The 15,879-nt window shown below is 38.8% G+C and overlaps 1 protein-coding gene and 1 long non-coding RNA gene across 4 annotated transcripts; one reads left to right on the forward strand and one right to left on the reverse strand.

Moving 5' to 3' along the window:
- Positions 1-927: 927 nt before the first annotated feature.
- sez6l2 (seizure related 6 homolog (mouse)-like 2) lies at positions 928-15,837 on the reverse strand. 3 transcript variants are annotated; one of them, XM_007562871.2, is made up of 19 exons: positions 15,470-15,611; positions 14,923-14,993; positions 14,477-14,605; positions 14,151-14,366; positions 11,175-11,308; positions 9,938-10,130; positions 9,349-9,534; positions 9,074-9,257; positions 7,822-7,985; positions 7,517-7,711; positions 6,347-6,485; positions 5,337-5,533; positions 4,913-5,107; positions 4,546-4,740; positions 4,255-4,446; positions 3,462-3,500; positions 3,176-3,293; positions 2,252-2,363; positions 928-2,141 (listed from the first exon to the last, which is right to left on the reverse strand). In XM_007562871.2, exons 2-19 carry the CDS (start codon positions 14,978-14,980, stop codon positions 2,112-2,114), a joined length of 2,676 nt encoding a protein of 891 aa, XP_007562933.1. In that variant the 5' UTR covers positions 14,981-14,993; positions 15,470-15,611; the 3' UTR covers positions 928-2,111. The 3 variants fall into 3 exon arrangements, with proteins under 3 accessions (XP_007562933.1, XP_007562932.1, XP_007562931.1); XM_007562870.2 differs by lacking the exon at positions 15,470-15,611 and adding an exon at positions 15,675-15,837 and having other exon boundaries at positions 931-2,141; positions 14,540-14,605; XM_007562869.2 differs by lacking the exon at positions 15,470-15,611 and adding an exon at positions 15,675-15,837 and having other exon boundaries at positions 931-2,141.
- LOC107837457 (uncharacterized) lies at positions 3,507-4,238 on the forward strand. Its single transcript, XR_001663459.1, has 2 exons — positions 3,507-3,959; positions 4,060-4,238. It is a non-coding gene; the product is annotated as an uncharacterized LOC107837457 (long non-coding RNA).
- Positions 15,838-15,879: the final 42 nt, after the last annotated feature.

Below are 15,879 nucleotides of genomic sequence, written 5' to 3' on the forward strand. Positions count from 1 at the left end.
AACAAATAAAAAACACACACTTTTCCTGGTTTCCAAATATGACGCAATAGAGATCCATGTACTATGGACAAGATGACATGTCATTCAAGTATTGCAGATATACTTAGATTTTTTTTTCTTAAGTCAAAAAATATAAAACAATAGCTGCTTGCTTAACCTTGCACATCTACATGGAACCAAAACAAAGTATGAGTTTTATGAGGTGTAACACAACTTGAAATAAATAATAAAGTTCTAATTATCATCTTGCCGCAGGATAACTATAGGGGTAAAAAAATAAATAAATAAATAAATAAAAATAAATATTTACTGTTAGAAAACTAGAGTGATCTTAGTCTCAGTACATCTTGGGTTTCCTAAATCTCAAAAACAACAAATAAATGCTATTGCTATCTATCCATGTTTTAGAGGAATGTCAAGGAAAAGACCTGGGAAGAAATTTATTGTGAAATGAAACTGATTAAGTTTTCACCAACAAACACTCCAGGTAGGTCTGGCATAAAACAAAGTATAAATATCTCAAAAGTGTCTCATGTCCTCTATTATGTTTGGTGACTGACATTTGGTGCAGTGAACCCGGTTCTCTCCCAAAGAATCCTGTTAGGATGCATGACACACCAAAACATGAAAAAGCTGATGCACTCGGGCGGAAAAACTAAAAATGGGCTGTTAGGTCTTTCAACAGGATAATGATGCCAAACATATCAGAATATACTGTTGCAATGTTTATCCAAGTCCTTTTATCCACATCTTTCCCAGGAGAGTCAGCCGTTAAGTATATAATAGAATATATGGAATAAATCCATAAATCATTTTAATGTTTCTTCCACAGTGTCAAAAAGACACTACTTTATTTACTTATTGTGTGTTCACATGTGAAGTAGGAGTCCCAGTTATGTCAAAAATGAAAACACACTTGCGCACTCGTTACACCATTCAACAAAGACTTTATTTTCAATTCTGCAAATGATTCACTGTCTTCAAAAGTGTATTTATATATGAAGCAAAGAAATGTCGCTGATGATCATAGAAGATTTAAGTCAACAAATCAACAGTCTCCACGAATCCCTCATTTGGCCCAGTGAACGTCTAAAATTCACTGTTCAAACAATCGTTTATAAATAAATACATAATGCGCATCACAGCAAGCGGCAAGATTTAAAGTTTCTCATCAACGTAGTGCATACAACATCAAATTTGATAACAATGATACCTGCCAGTAACTATAATGTTAATGTAAGAGATTGAGCAAAAGCAATATAATTTACAATCAGTGCATGCTCGAAGCGTAATGACATTCATGTCCTCACCTTTGCTTATACAGTATGTGGTGCGACAGATTGCAGATGACGGCAGGAACAGCGAAGAATAAAATAAACACTGCCTTTGTAAACACTAATCCAACAACGGATGAAACACTAAGAGACATTAAATTATTTAACATTATATTTTGGCACAGAACTTTCATTATGTGTATATAATGAAAATATATAACCTCCTGCCACCAAGTGTATATATTAAGTCAGATATTTACATTCAAATAGTGTGAATTTGTTACAACCTGTGAGAAAAAAAGGAAGGAGAAGTTTATTGTTTTAAAAGAGGTTTTTTTTTCACTTTGCTGCAAAACTCTGAAACATAATAAGAGTTGCTTTATAAAGTAAAAACAAATATTAAGCATTTTTTAATAGGACCATGAACATAACTTTAGATTGTTTCAACTGAAGTATTGCCATGCTCTCTAATGTTTTAGCTTTGTAACAAAATAATAACTGAAAACAAAAAGAATTCCCCCTTTTTTCATTTACATTGTCTTTGCCTACAATTTTTTTTTTAGAAGTCAATTTCTTATCCTTCATAAGGCACCAGTCCTAATAACACAGAAAGTTACACTATTACCCGGGTCTCACTTTTGGCAGATGAAACACAATCAATATAAAGTAGTTACAAACTGCGATGGTAAAAAAACCAACAAAAACAAAACAAAACACAAGAATAAAGAAAAAGCAAGTAATATAGGGGGAGTGAGGCCTTTTCATACAAAAAGACTTTGTCTTCTTCAAGAATTTAATGCTTCGGTGGTTTTATTTCTCACCCAGAAACGCTCTTCTTCAAATGGAGACTTCATACTCCCGCGTGTCCTGTGATCACATTAGAAACAAACTGATTACGTTAAGCTTTGAAACTGGGGACATTTAGAGACTGAGAGCGAAATGAACAAATTTCATTGAGTGATGGCTCCTTTACTTACTCCCGCTTCGTAGAGAGGGTTGTTGAAATCTGACTCGACGGTAATGGGACTGTAGGAGTGTGTGTGAGAGAGAGATTTCCAGAAGAGAGGCTTCCATTCTAGTCTGCAAATGCTACAAGAGACAAATGCGCTGAGTGAAAAAACTGAGGCACAGAACTAAAAAACGCAGTATTAAATCTAAGAATACTCCAGAATGGAAATCCAAAACTATGAAAACTCTATGGATAACAGTATTATAAAATTATATAAACATGTTATATATATATATATATATATATATATATATATATATAGCCTACATATAGTGACCTGCTTTTATGTTGAACTGAAAAGCAACAACTGCTGCCAAAATAAAATAACTGATATTGATTTATTTATCTCTAACATGTATTTATTATTTTGAATTTGATACCTTAACCCTTTCATGCATGAATTATAATCCTTTGTGTCAGGATTTTTTTCCAGTTCTTTTTTTCTTCTATTTTCTTAAGGCATAAAAAAGGTAAGAAAAAAAGTTTGTAAATTTTTTTTTAATTTTAATTTTTTTAGGTGATCAATCATAATTTTCTCCAAATACAAAGTTGCTATTTGAAAAATACATCAGTAGTATTGTTCTTTAGGGGTTATTTCAGGTAACAATATGTTTTTTACTTGTAAGAGTCGTCTATAGTAGAAGGAGGGACCGGGTCGCTTTTTTGTCTGTCGGCCATATTGGATTTAACAAAAATAATTTCTTGCATTTGCAGCTGATGGCCAGTAGTTGATTGTGTATTTTATGATGCATTAGTGTCCACTTCAGTGCATTTATAACACAAAAATCCACAAGAAGCTTTTAGACAGCTGTCCAGCGTAGTGACCACTACGCATGAAAGGGTTAATTTATGCTCTGCTTTAATAACATGGCCTATTAACAGCATAACTTACTTTGTATAGTACATGTAAATGCCTCCAATCAGGAGGATGACCAGAATGATGGGCAGAATAATCGCCAAGGCGATGTTTTCACTCAGGATCTGACGGGACGGCTCGAAAGACTGGGACACTGCAAAACAGTCAAACGTCAATTGTGATGATTTTCTGTCTTCCTTAATGCAAAGTGTCCTTCACTTTGTGATAAAAATACGCCTAAAGCAGCACATTTAGATCCCACAGACAGCAGCTCTTAATGATGTAGGAATTGATTTAAAATATGCTTGAGATGAGAAATCACCTTCTGACTTGTGGTCGTCCAAAAGCTCCTCGTATGCCACTGAGAACAATAAAACAAGATCTCATCAGTTTGCTTTCATTCAGGTGTGTTTCATGACTAAAGCAGTGACATGCAAGAGTAAATTACATTTATAACCAACACGCCATGAAGTCAAAAATCTTGGTTCTAAAATTAAAACTAATCATGACCCAAACTGAGTAAAAGAATGATGCTGTTTTTATCTATTATTTGATCCAGATCAGTGATAGGTGGTAGTTTACAAAATGGGAGATATGGCTCACCACCCGTGATGCCATTGAAACAATAATGAAATCTATCAGTTGTTTCCTGAACGACATTTATACTGATTTCCTGGAAGGCTATCTATGGAAGAAAATATAGCCATTCCCCAGACATTGGTGTTGGTTCGTAGCGTTTATTCTGAAGATATTAAGCACCTACCTTAGTCAAGCTTGAACAAAAGTCATTTATAGAAAACAGAAATTCTTTAAAACAAAGGTCACTAGTGTTTTTGTTTGACTTTCCATGTAAAATAGAGATCTTAAGTATTTTTTCCAAAGTGCCACATATCCTTATCCTGGAAACTGAGATTCCAAAGTAGCAGACTCATGGAGCCTGTTTATCAAGTCAAGTTAAGTTTATCTGTGTAGCACACTTGTGCAACACGTGTTTTATATGATAACATCTGTGAAAAGAAGAAAAAAAGGCCTTTTTTTTATAGAAAAGAAGAACTAGATGTAGAAGACGTGTGGCATGAAAAGACGCAAGCAGCAAAAAGAAATACAACCTTTACCTTTGCAAAAGGGTGGCGGGCTGTTCCACTGAGATGGGTGTCCAGGAACACATGTGATAATGACCTCTCCAATGAGTTCATAGCCCTCATAGCAGAAGAAGCGCAGAGTTTCCCCGGCTTGGTAGCTGTGTTTGTATAAAGTTTGGTAGCCGTTGTCAGGGACTCCAGGGTTTGGGCATGGGTCATATTTCACTGCATATAACATACAAAAAGACTTTTACTGTCAGACTGGCATCAGCAGCCATCATGAAAGACAAGCAATGTTGGGGAGGAGACAAAAAGAGACCTTACAGACACACTTCGGGCTGCGATCGCTCCATTTAGGGGTACCAGTGTCACGGCCGTAGCAGGAGATTTGACTAGGCCCTTCGAGTTGATAACCCTGATTACAAGAGAAGCGCACGACTGTCCCCAAAGCAAACCCGGCTTCGGGACGCACAGAGCGCGCCCCGTTCACCACCTCTCCTGGATCAGGACACTGTTGCACTGTGAGGGGTAAAGTCAGACACAAGTGACAAAACTATCGAAAAATATTTTTTAAAAATCTGCTCAAGAAACCTTAGGAGGTGTAGTATCTTATTCTCAGTCACGTCTGGTTACACAGCATGTTTTTTCAAAATGAAAAAACAAAACAAAAAAAACAACTAATTTCTATTACCTTTAACACATGTGGGTGGGGCGCTGCTCCAGGACAGGTCCCACTGGCAGGTGATGATGTCTGAGCCGCTGATGTCATAACCTGGCTGGCACTGATAGGTCAGGACGCTGCCTCTCACAGGAGAGGAGTGGGATGAGCTGATCCAGCCAAACTCGATTTGAGGAAGAGTGGGGCATGTGTCGTTCGGTTCAACTTCTGCAGAGAGAGAGACAGAGAGAGAGAGAGAGAGGGAGAGAGAGAGAGAGAGACAGAGAGAGAGACAGAGAGAGAGACACAGAGAGAGAGAGACAGAGAGAGACAGAGAGAGAGAGAGAGAGAGAGAGAGAGAGACTTGGTGTAAGCAAATAATTTGTTTTACTAATCTGTAAAACAATTCTAAACAAGCCTCATATGGTAAAGCAAATTGGATTTCCAGTTCACTCACCACGATAATGAATAAGAAACCCCTGACTGAGGATGAAGCTGGAATCATCAGGGTCGCTCTGGAACTGAATGGTGACCTCTGACCCCCCAGACACAATCTGGAAGCGCTCTTTAGAGCCCATGTACTGGCCGATCACGTGAGACATGACGTCATGTCCATCAAACACCGTCAGCACATCAGTGTGACGAATATTCAAGCTGAAAGAAAAATGAAAAAAAAAAAAAGTCAGCTTTCAATTCAGAAAGGGTTTTTCTTTTTAAGTCGAATAATCCACCCACTTTCTGCTTTGTTTTAAGGCTTAGAGGAACATGAAGAAAGGAAATGGCACTACAGGTAATTGGTTTTATAAAACAAACTCATGAAGCTATTTATCTATGTCTTTTGTTAATAATTACTAAATAAAAACTATGATATGGATTTGGTTTTGGAAATGAAACAGTTTTTCTTTTGTGCAGTTCACCGGTAAACCTCATTTTCCTCCTTTGGGGCATCATAAATATGCTGATGTTAACATGTTTTTAGAAGTTTGTACATTATGCTTCATTACCACATATTCATAATATTCCACAATTTTTGAATAGCTAGCCACTTGCAACAAATAGGTTATTATTTTCAATGTAGCCTTTCAAATTAATTTACTACAAATTAACACAACGGGCTGCGATTGCCCGTTTTGTTGAAAAAATGAAATATACCATTTAGTAATTATTAGGAAATCTACATAAAAATATATTTATGCTTTAAGTAATGGCTTTTTTTTCTCCACAATTTGGGACTCTAAAATGGGACATAGGAAAAATAAATGTATTAAAAAGTCAAATTTGCAGATTCATGCAGTTTTACAAATTTCTAAAAAAATTAAAATTATTAAGATTTTTGCCACAGTTGTCAATTCTTTTGCTGAAAGCAAGATTTGTATTTACATTTTTATTAAACAGATGAAAAATCTGAATAATTACTGAATAATATTCAATTAACTTTTCCCCTGTAATGTTTGTTAGCATACTCACATCTGGACCTCCAGTTCAATTCGCTTCTCCTCATTGCCATGGATCTGCCAAATACAGTCAAGGCCCTTGGAGTAACTCTGGGGCCAGTCAGGGGACAGAATGGTACCAGAAGGCTCGGTCAGCTCTCCTCCACACAAAGCTTAAAGAACAGAGCAGACAGCAGCATTAGGTAAGAATTTGGACAGATAAACATGGAATCAGTAAATTACAGATTACAAAACAACGTTTGAATGAATTGAACGTGATTAATGGGAGAACACATGGAGCCATTAGTGAATGGGCTTTTGGCCTCGTGATCAATGGAAGAAAAATGAAGAGCACATTAATCATGTACCTAAAAATAAGTTTTATTCGTTGTGATGTTTTTCTACTTATAGTTTAAGAAGCAGAAAAAAAACATGCTGAACTGTGGAAAATGGAGTCTGGAAAAATGTGCACATCACTTGTTCATCCCTTGAATTAGGCTTTAGCCTTTTTACGGCAGAATAATAACTACTCCAGGGTTTAGAGCTTAATAAGCAAATATATGTCCACTGAAAATGCTCTGACAGCTTAACAAAATATTTGTAAAACTAATTTAAGATATTAAGAAGAAGCCTAAACGTGAGACCAAAATCTGAAGGATGAAAAATAAATATTTCAGAGACATAGGGAGTGTAAGTTAAAACAGCTAACAAGTGCAGAGCACTCTGTAAGTAAAAAGGTATTACTAATCATAGGTACTGCTAGCAGTTTCCTCTCTGTACCCTTTCTGCTACTGCATGGATTCTCAAGGATTCAGCTTATTAGCATCTAATCATTTATCTTGCAAAGGCACTGCAGACCTGCAGCTAAATAATTTTTTTTCTGGAATTAAAAATTGAAGACGGTATTTAGCTTTTAGTGCTTAGCTAAGGTTCTGAGTCATACGTTTCATGCTGCTCTACGTTTTCACACCACGCCATCACTGTGGATCCAACATCCTGCAGCTTCAGGCACCCATCTTATCAAGATGCAGTGAGAACACCCAGAAATAGACATGCTGAAAACATCATGTGCTTCAAATAAATACAGATTGCTGTTTTAGCTACCCTAGGTATGTGGAAAATTAAAACATAGGATTTACAAAAGAAAATTTGACTTCCCAACTGTCTTTTTGTTGCACAACCACAACTCATGGATTAAACTTACCCCTGCATACGGGCTCACTGTCGTTCCAATGGGGATTGCTGGGGTCAACGCACTCGATGGTTCCTGAGCCCTGCTCCATGACGAAGCCTGGAGAGCAGCTGAAGGTGACAATGGTGCCCAGTTGATATGAGATGTCACTGCTGCTGAAGTTTCCATGAGGCATGTAGGGCTCCCAACAATGCTCATCGTCGAAAGCTTCAGACACACAGAGAAAAAGATCATTCCTAACTCTCCTTTGTTTGGCGGAATCTGGAAAAAGAAATGAGGTAAAAGAAGTAGGCTTAGCATCTGAAGACCCCGCTCACCCTCATATCTGAGTGCCAGCAGCAGAGGGATGGAGGAAGAATCAGCTATCAGCTCTAGGTACAGCGTGGAGCCCTCGCTCAGCAGCCCGCGCTCTGGGACGTCATCGAGGTCAGAGTCGAAGAGCAGATGGGACAGGGAGCTGTTCCCACTGCGGACAAGTAACCTGGAACAGGACGAGACATAAATGAGCAAAAATACTATGATTGTTGTCTCAATAAGGACCGCAGTTAGAAAGCAAAAGGAAAAGTGATTCTCTGGTAAAACATGCTGGTCTCTGAACCATTGTTGCTCCTTTGACTTTTTTTTTTTGTGTGAAAGAATACCCAAATATTTTTACTTAATGGTCTTGATGGTACATTTTGTGGCCATTAAAAATCAATACTGGGGATTGGTAGTGCAAAGTTAAATTTTTTGGGCTTACAAGCAACCATTGAACAGTAGAATTATTAGCATTGGTATGCAGGGTTCCCCCCAGTGTATTATAAGCCTGGTGGGTTGCCAGGCTTTACCTGCTCTCCCACCAGGGTAAGCGTAGTTTATCTTAAATAGGGTTTTTCTATACACAAGTAAAAGTGATAGCAAAGGTGGATTAAGCTAGGTGTATAGTTGATACACTGAGCTGGGCGTAAGAGCACACGTACCATTCGTATCATCCCTGCATCTGCCTGTTGACCTCATGTTTTTTCTCATATTATTTCTAGGTTATGATGTTTGCTCATGCACCTCCACATTTTTGTAGAGGTCTCCATCATATCATGTAAGTCTCCATCACATTTCACCCGAAGCTGAGCAGACGTAATTTCAGCACTTTCGTATTCGCGCATACCTTTCATACAACAGAGTAGATCTGCTTGGGGAAAACCCCTCCTGCTTCAGGATACCTCACGTGATTAAACTAACATTTAAATCTTGACGGTTATCATAACTATGAAGCTACAAGGACTTTCCTCTAACAATAAGTACAAATGGAAATCTTTGAGATCATTATTCTGTGCAGGAAGCCCTTGGGGCGAGGAACCATACTAGCCTGGCGACCACAAGCATCAACTCTGCCCAGGCCCGACTCCACAACAGCTCAAGCTACAGGGGCCACTATCAAAGCAAAAACCTAAATACCCTGAGAAGAGCGGTCGTAGGAAAGACTCTCTGTAGCAATAAAAATTTATTTTTCCCCTCATCCATTTTTCACTCTGCAATTATTACTTCAGATAAGCAAGAGTATTGATATGGCATCTCAAACTCCAAGCTTACCTGTCATCATCTTCATCTAGAGCGATCCTCTCAAAGTGCAGGTGCAGCCTGTGTCCCTCCTTGGCTTCTATCAGCCAGTGGCAGCTCAGATTATTTCCATTACTGTGGTTGCTGACGGGCGGAGGAGGTGGTGACAGTATCCGTCCCACAGTTGCATTACGAACCCATCCTCCACAAGACACAACTGGTGAAAAAAACGTTAAGTAGTATTTTCTACAAACCGTAAATCGGCCACCGCCTGTGTCATTATCACGGATTTTAATTGTCGTACGCACCAACACATTGAGGCTCATGAGTGCTCCAGTGGGGCTGCGTCGTGTTGACACATGTTGCCACCTCATGACCGCGGATCTGGAAACCTGGATCGCAGTGGAAGTGCGCCTGACCTCCAGGATGGATGTCTGTCACCGTCACTCCACCGCCCTCGGGCGAAGTGGGGAAAGGGCAGGAAAGCAGGAAGGCTGGCAAGAAATTGGTAGAATAAAAATGAATGCGGAAGATGTAAAAATAGTCTAAAACTACATCGGAACATCTCCTAATGATTCAATCTTCTGAAAATGTGAAAGTATGATGTCTTTTGTCATAGTATTTAAATATCCACTCAACCTTTATGTGGACATTGTCAACTAATCTGCAAGGTATTGATCATAACAATGTAAGACAGGCTATCTGCTACATGTCTTTCTTTATCTTTGTCGAGCTTCATTATCGTTCCTAATCACGAGATTTGCATGGAGTATAAATTCACCACTGAACCTGCTACCTGGTATGTCACAAGTTTTTAGCTGAACTGTAAAAGTGTTGATCTCAGTTTTTCTTTTAAAGAGCCTAATGGTGAGATGAAACAGACAGAAGTGATTCTACCTTGATAGTGGAGGCTGAATGTGCCATGGTTGGACTGCCGGAGACTGCGGTAGTGAATGGAAACCTGATTGGTGGTACTGCGGATCACCTGGCCCTCTTTCATCAGCGTCTCATTGGCTAAGAGCTCCGGCCCCACACCGCCGTGACCCATAATCACCAGAGATTCTTCCTTTGAAAGGTTTGTCTTCCTCACCTGGAGGACGAAACAAGAAGACTTACACACCATAAGCTAAATAAATAATAACTCAGAAACTCAGTTATTGATGCATTAATCCTACTGTGTTGATTTTCACCTTTGGTTATGAAATTGGACCGTTTTGAAATCCTGCTATTCATATTGTAGTCTAAACAGAATGATATAGTCTTTCTTTAATCTGTTTCATGTTGATTTATGTTTTATGTTGCAATCTTTACTAAGTTGTGCTCTGAAAATTAGAATATCCGATTATATTTAGTTTCTGTAAACTAAATATCAAATCAAATATGTCTTTAAAAAACATTGACTTTGTAATTTAACGCCTTGAAATTGGGCCTCTGTCTCTTTAAAAACTCCCTCTCTTTCTGAAACTGCGCCTCCAGAAAGTCATCACGACATTGCTCCTCTATTAACCCTTCAAGAACGTATTTACCAGCGTTTCCCTGAGAAGTAACTCGACTAATGACCCCAGCAGTTCCACCAGGTGTTTGCTAATTGCTGCTGGCTAGTCTGAAGGAGCAGAGTGGGGGAGTTGAAGGACTAGCACATTGTGAGGAGGACCTTCGTCTTGAAGGTGGTGCTAGGTCCACAAAGTCATTTTGCACACCTGAATGGTTGCCAATGGAGATTAAAGGATTTCAACCGTGCATGAAGGAATCAAGGCAACACTCTAAGTATGTTTTGATGATGAAATAAGATTATAACATGATGTAAGGCTAATTTTACATAATACTTCCCCTTAACAACGGCCTTATCTTATTTATCAGTCTATTTAGTTAAAAACGATGATCATGTGATCGGTTTCTTTAAAACTGACATGATTTTTGTTAATCTGTTTTTAATGTCTTAAGACACTTTGTGTTGCTCTTGTGTTCATGAAAAGTGTTCTTCAGAATAACGTTTGAGACGATTAACTGGCAATATGAATTATTTTGTCTATATATTCTGTTAAAAGTGAACATAAAACAAATCGATAAATTGCTTTGCAGCAAAAAACGTTCATAAATTTGAAGGGCCGTGAGGCTTTTCAGTTCACACAACCTGAATTTCCACACCGTAGCCTGGATACACAGTAATGCTGTAGGTGCATTCCAGAGTAGAAAATGAGGACGATGATCCAGGATCAGGAGACTCAACAAAATCCTCCATTGCTGACATCGTGGCATTGCACTGCACTGTAGAAACAGAGAGATAACAGAAAAGGAATTAGAAATGAGTCAAAATGTGTATTATGATAAAAAAAAAAAAAACAGCCTATCCTGGCAAGCTTTACTAAAAACTGGCTGCTTTTACTAATTTTGTCTATCAAGAGCTCTGAAAAGGTTTTAATTTAGTAAGAACTGAGTCCAACGTGTCTCTTTCAAGCAATGCTCTCATTGTTAGGCCAGCTTTCGCTTTATCCCCACTCGTCCATATTGGTTTTAGTTGTTCTTCACCGTTTGCAGATTCATGCGGGGTGACTGCAAATCAATCAACGCTTTGTTGCAGACTCAAATTTAGTATGCCCCACGGCACAATCGAGCCGCGGCAAGAACATTTTCAAGACAGCTGAAGCGTTACTTTAAAGCACAACTCTTGCTGGTGAGCAAACATGCTTGAGATATCTCCTGCAGACGACATGAGATCAGCAAACCACAATGACCACTGACGGCAAAATGAAACACTTGAGGGACCCAGGTGACGCTCCCCCTGTCTTTTTATCTCAAGCACGCTCACACCTCAGAGATCATCTGTCTCACATGACATTTCTCTCCCCGGCTCTCAATCGCAAACTATGAGAGCTGCGCAGGCACCGAAGGCCAATAGAAATGCTGCACTGGTGCGTCTCAAATTGTTTTTCTGACACTCATTAGCACTGGATCGTCTCCATCACCCCATGCTGGTCGTAAGGCAGAGTATTGACTGACAGACCACAGGCAGGCAAGGATAGTCCCACTATTAATATTTATATGTTCATCAAATAATAATGTTATGTGCTCCATATCTGGTACTGACTTTACTCTATGCATCAGGGTAAAAATTATGGAATAAATAAAACATATCTAACTCATTATCAGTTTCTATTGCTGGAAAGCAACTTGTCATCTTCATACTCAAAATGTGAAAAAAATTCATACTCCTTGAATTTTTTCCATATTTTGTCACGTTTGTGAGATTCACAGACCCAAGGTAAAGTCTAATTATCGAGCGAAAAAAACAAAAACAAAAAAAAAAACATATCTTGGATCGATCACTGTATTTTATTCAGCGCTGTCAGAGTGAAGGGGGTTGAATGCAAATGGATACAGAACTTTTCAGATTTCTATTCAAAAACATTTTGAAAAAAGTTCTCCTACATGTCCACTAATTTGGTTGGTCCTTCCCTTAAAATCTCAAAATATTAATTGAAGTTTGTGGTATGGATAGTTTGGTAGGTGATTGTAAATTCATTTGTGCACAATTTTAGAGCACAAATATGAAAAAAATATGTGTTTATGATTTTGGACTGAATTTTTAACCTAACTTAACATAAGCATCTTCTTAGGTTAAGAAAAAAAATAGCAAACTTATACTTGACTCCAAACACACTATGCAGTTGGTTTAGCTGGTTTAGATAATGCCAATGCAGACATTAAGAAAACTAAAAGCAAATGTTCTGGCACTGCAATGCCAGCGAGGAAACAAAAAAAAAAAGCCATGTAACAGTTTGGAAACGTAGTCAAAGGAAATGACTTTATTTCTTGAAACATGTCCTGTGTTCTGAGAAAACTTGGCCCTAATGATCACCAGGAAGCTTGCAACCCTGAGAACAAAGCACTAACTGTGACGTATGGGAGTGACAGCATCTAGTGTTAGGTATTTTACTGCAGGAGGGACTGGTGCACTTCACAATATAGATAACAACATGAGGACAGAAGATTATGTGGAAATAGTGAAACAACATCTGAAGACATCAGCCAGGACGTTAGAGTTTGGATATAAATGGGCAAAGACCTTAAGTATACCAACTAATTCATTATAAAGTGGCTTAGTAATAACAAATTCAATGTTTTGAAATGGCAAAAAATAAACAGATTGATTTTATAAAGTGCTTTTCTGGTCATACTGATTGAAATTGCAATTTTAAAGCCTAGATCTCAATCACAGAGAAGATTTCTGCCCACAGCTGAAAAGGTGTGTGCAAACTTGACTCAGTTGCACCTCTTCTGTCAGCAGGAATAAGCAAAATTTCCACCAAACTACTGTGAGCGTCTTTTGGAAGAAAACCCAATATGTTTTAGCCAAGTCAAGCACTTTGAAAGGGAACCCTACCAAATAGAGTTGTAACCCTCTGACATCGATGAAATTAAAAACAAAATAAACAAGCTTTTTCCTATTCTGGAGTTTAGCACTTATTATGAGTTAAATAGTTGCGTCTCACCTTAAATGGGAAAAGTTTTATTGGCTTTAATTTCAGATGGTGAGGAAAACAGCCAAGTACCTTTTTGTACAGAGAATGCAAATATGTGCTTTAAACTGTATAAACACAAACACCTGATGCAGAAGAGATGCCAAAGATGCTAAAGGTCACAGGGAAAGTTAGAATCGTTGCAATGAGAGTTGATGATTAGAGGTGTGAGGAAAATGTTAATTTATCCCAACTGATATTGTGATCGTAATATTTATGAATGATTTCCAATAATTATGTAACTTTGCATGCAAAGTAAGACCAGCTCGTCATATTACAGTTAGAAGACTGCGGTTTTTGAATTCAAATCCTGCACTGTGTGAATTTCTTCTGGAGAAGGCACACTGCTACCCCCTGGGTCCCTCAGATGTTCGTCAGAGTTTGAGTGAGAATGAATATGAATGTTAGTAGATAAAGGGCAGCTACTGTAGGACGAATAATACGAGGGTTCTCGAGAAACAGATGCTAAAGAGTAAAAGGAAATGCAGTTCAATTATATTTGCCATCATCATCAGAATAAAACAGGAAGCTATTGTTAAAAAAAAATATCATGCTTTTCAAGGCGGCAACAAGTGAGGGTAAACTTGTACCTGGCATGTGCATTGTGGTTATGGTGGTGGTGGTAATCAGCGTGGTGGTAGTCTCTTCTTCCAAGGGGAACGAAGACATAGGACTCCTCGATCCGGTTTTGCCCGCGGCAGAAGAAGAGCCTAAAGCGGTGGTGAGGAGCCCTGGTGATATGGCTGTTGCTGTAGACTCAGCCATCCCAAGCCCAGGCACCGCCTGTGTCGGATTGGTGGTGGTACCTGCAAAGTTAACGGCTTCAGTTTAATGCAATTTCCCATGCGTGAGGGCCCTTCTTGGAATAAAGTATGTGCGGAACTGACAAGCAAAGTGTTTTCTGTTTTTTGTATACCTGATCCTCCAGAAACCTGTCCCAGGTACTCTTTACTTTGCAGAGCAGCGTGTATCAGCTCACCTGGTGGGTAGGAGTCTGGAGCTGACGTCGGTGAAGTATCAGACTCCGGAGTCATAAAGGTCATACCTGAAACGATCAACACTGGTTACTGCATTTGTTATTTGCAATGCAAAAAAACACAGTGCCTTCCAAAATTGTGTGTATGTCTTTAATTATTCACACTGTGTGTCATTTGCTTGCATTTTATTATTTAGCGCATGTTGTGGTGATGTGAATTTCCCCTCAGCAGAATAACTGCAGTCTAGAATAAGTCAAAAGTCTAAAAAAGTGGAGTCGTTACCTTTAGATTTTAAATGGAGAAAAAACAACAAGCATCAGACTGATGCAGCAAAAATAAAAAAAAACAAAAACGTGCATGCACTGGAGAACACAAACAAAATTACCTGAAACCATGTGCATCATGGTGACAGAGAACATCACAGCGAGGTGTGCGAACCCCATGTTTCGAAATGACCTGAGAAGGTTAAAGGAAGCAGAATCCAAAGGAAGCGTTTTGTAATTTTGCACATTTCTCTGCCTTATTAATAGCTCATAGTAGCAACAAGAGGCAAAGGAATCACACAGTGGTAATGAATAGGCCAACAATGTATTAGTCACCGCAAATCTGACTGATATGTTTACATAGAACAGGCCATAATAGACTGAAATCGGATCATGTCGACATGATGCTGTAAAAGGCTCTCCTAAAGCAATTTATGCGTGGAATGAAACGTGACGTTAGAAGTCAGTATGCAAAGCATTGCCACCGACGTCGTAAATTTATAACACAGAAACACACTCGGTTTTAAGGTGTAAATATTCAGGCTTTCCCTCCTCTGCAATTTCCCATCTAAATCTGCAACAACGCGCCGAAAAATGCGCTATTCCAAAATCCAGCTAGCGAGCCCATATCGTCTCCGAAGGTTCCCCTTGAATTTCATTGTTTCCAACCTGTTAGTTGTATCAAAAATGCTCCTCCGCTGCTCTTCGAGGCGTTTCCTCTGTCAAAGATACCAGCCAGGTGTGTGACATAAATGATGGGGCTTATTCGAGGGAGAATCACCCGGCCCTCTTTGTGCGGAGGACGATTTTTTTTAACATCAGTCATCACCGCTGTTGTTTCCGCAGCAACAATAAAAAGGTGCCAACTGCTTACCTGTATTCCAGGATGCTTCCACTGCCCTTTTTTCCTCTTTCTTTTCTTTACTTTTTTTAAATTCTAGTATCTCAGTTGGTTTTGCGTTGCTTAAGGCCGTAAACACTGCTGTGTTTGTACTGGTGAGATTGCCTCTAGCTGGTTACCGTGTGCTTGACGCATTCGGCTAAGATGTGAGGGCATTTGTGCTGGAGCGTCAAGTGCG

The sequence above is a fragment of the Poecilia formosa genome, unplaced genomic scaffold (assembly GCF_000485575.1).
Source record: "Poecilia formosa unplaced genomic scaffold, Poecilia_formosa-5.1.2 Scaffold142, whole genome shotgun sequence".
Taxonomy (NCBI): Eukaryota; Metazoa; Chordata; class Actinopteri; order Cyprinodontiformes; family Poeciliidae; genus Poecilia; species Poecilia formosa.

What these genes read in the sequence shown, in the direction of transcription:
- sez6l2 (XM_007562871.2), bottom strand. Translation starts at nt 14,980, where the DNA reads ATGGGGTTCGCACACCTCGCTGTGATGTTCTCTGTCACCATGATGCAC. An exon ending in TCGCAGCCCGAAGTGTGTCT is followed by an intron (nt 4,447 to 4,545) that starts GTAAGGTCTCTT and finishes TGTTATATGCAG; the next exon opens with TGAAATATGACCCATGCCCA. An exon ending in CCCGCCACCCTTTTGCAAAG is followed by an intron (nt 3,501 to 4,254) that starts GTAAAGGTTGTA and finishes TATTGTTCTCAG; the next exon opens with TGGCATACGAGGAGCTTTTG.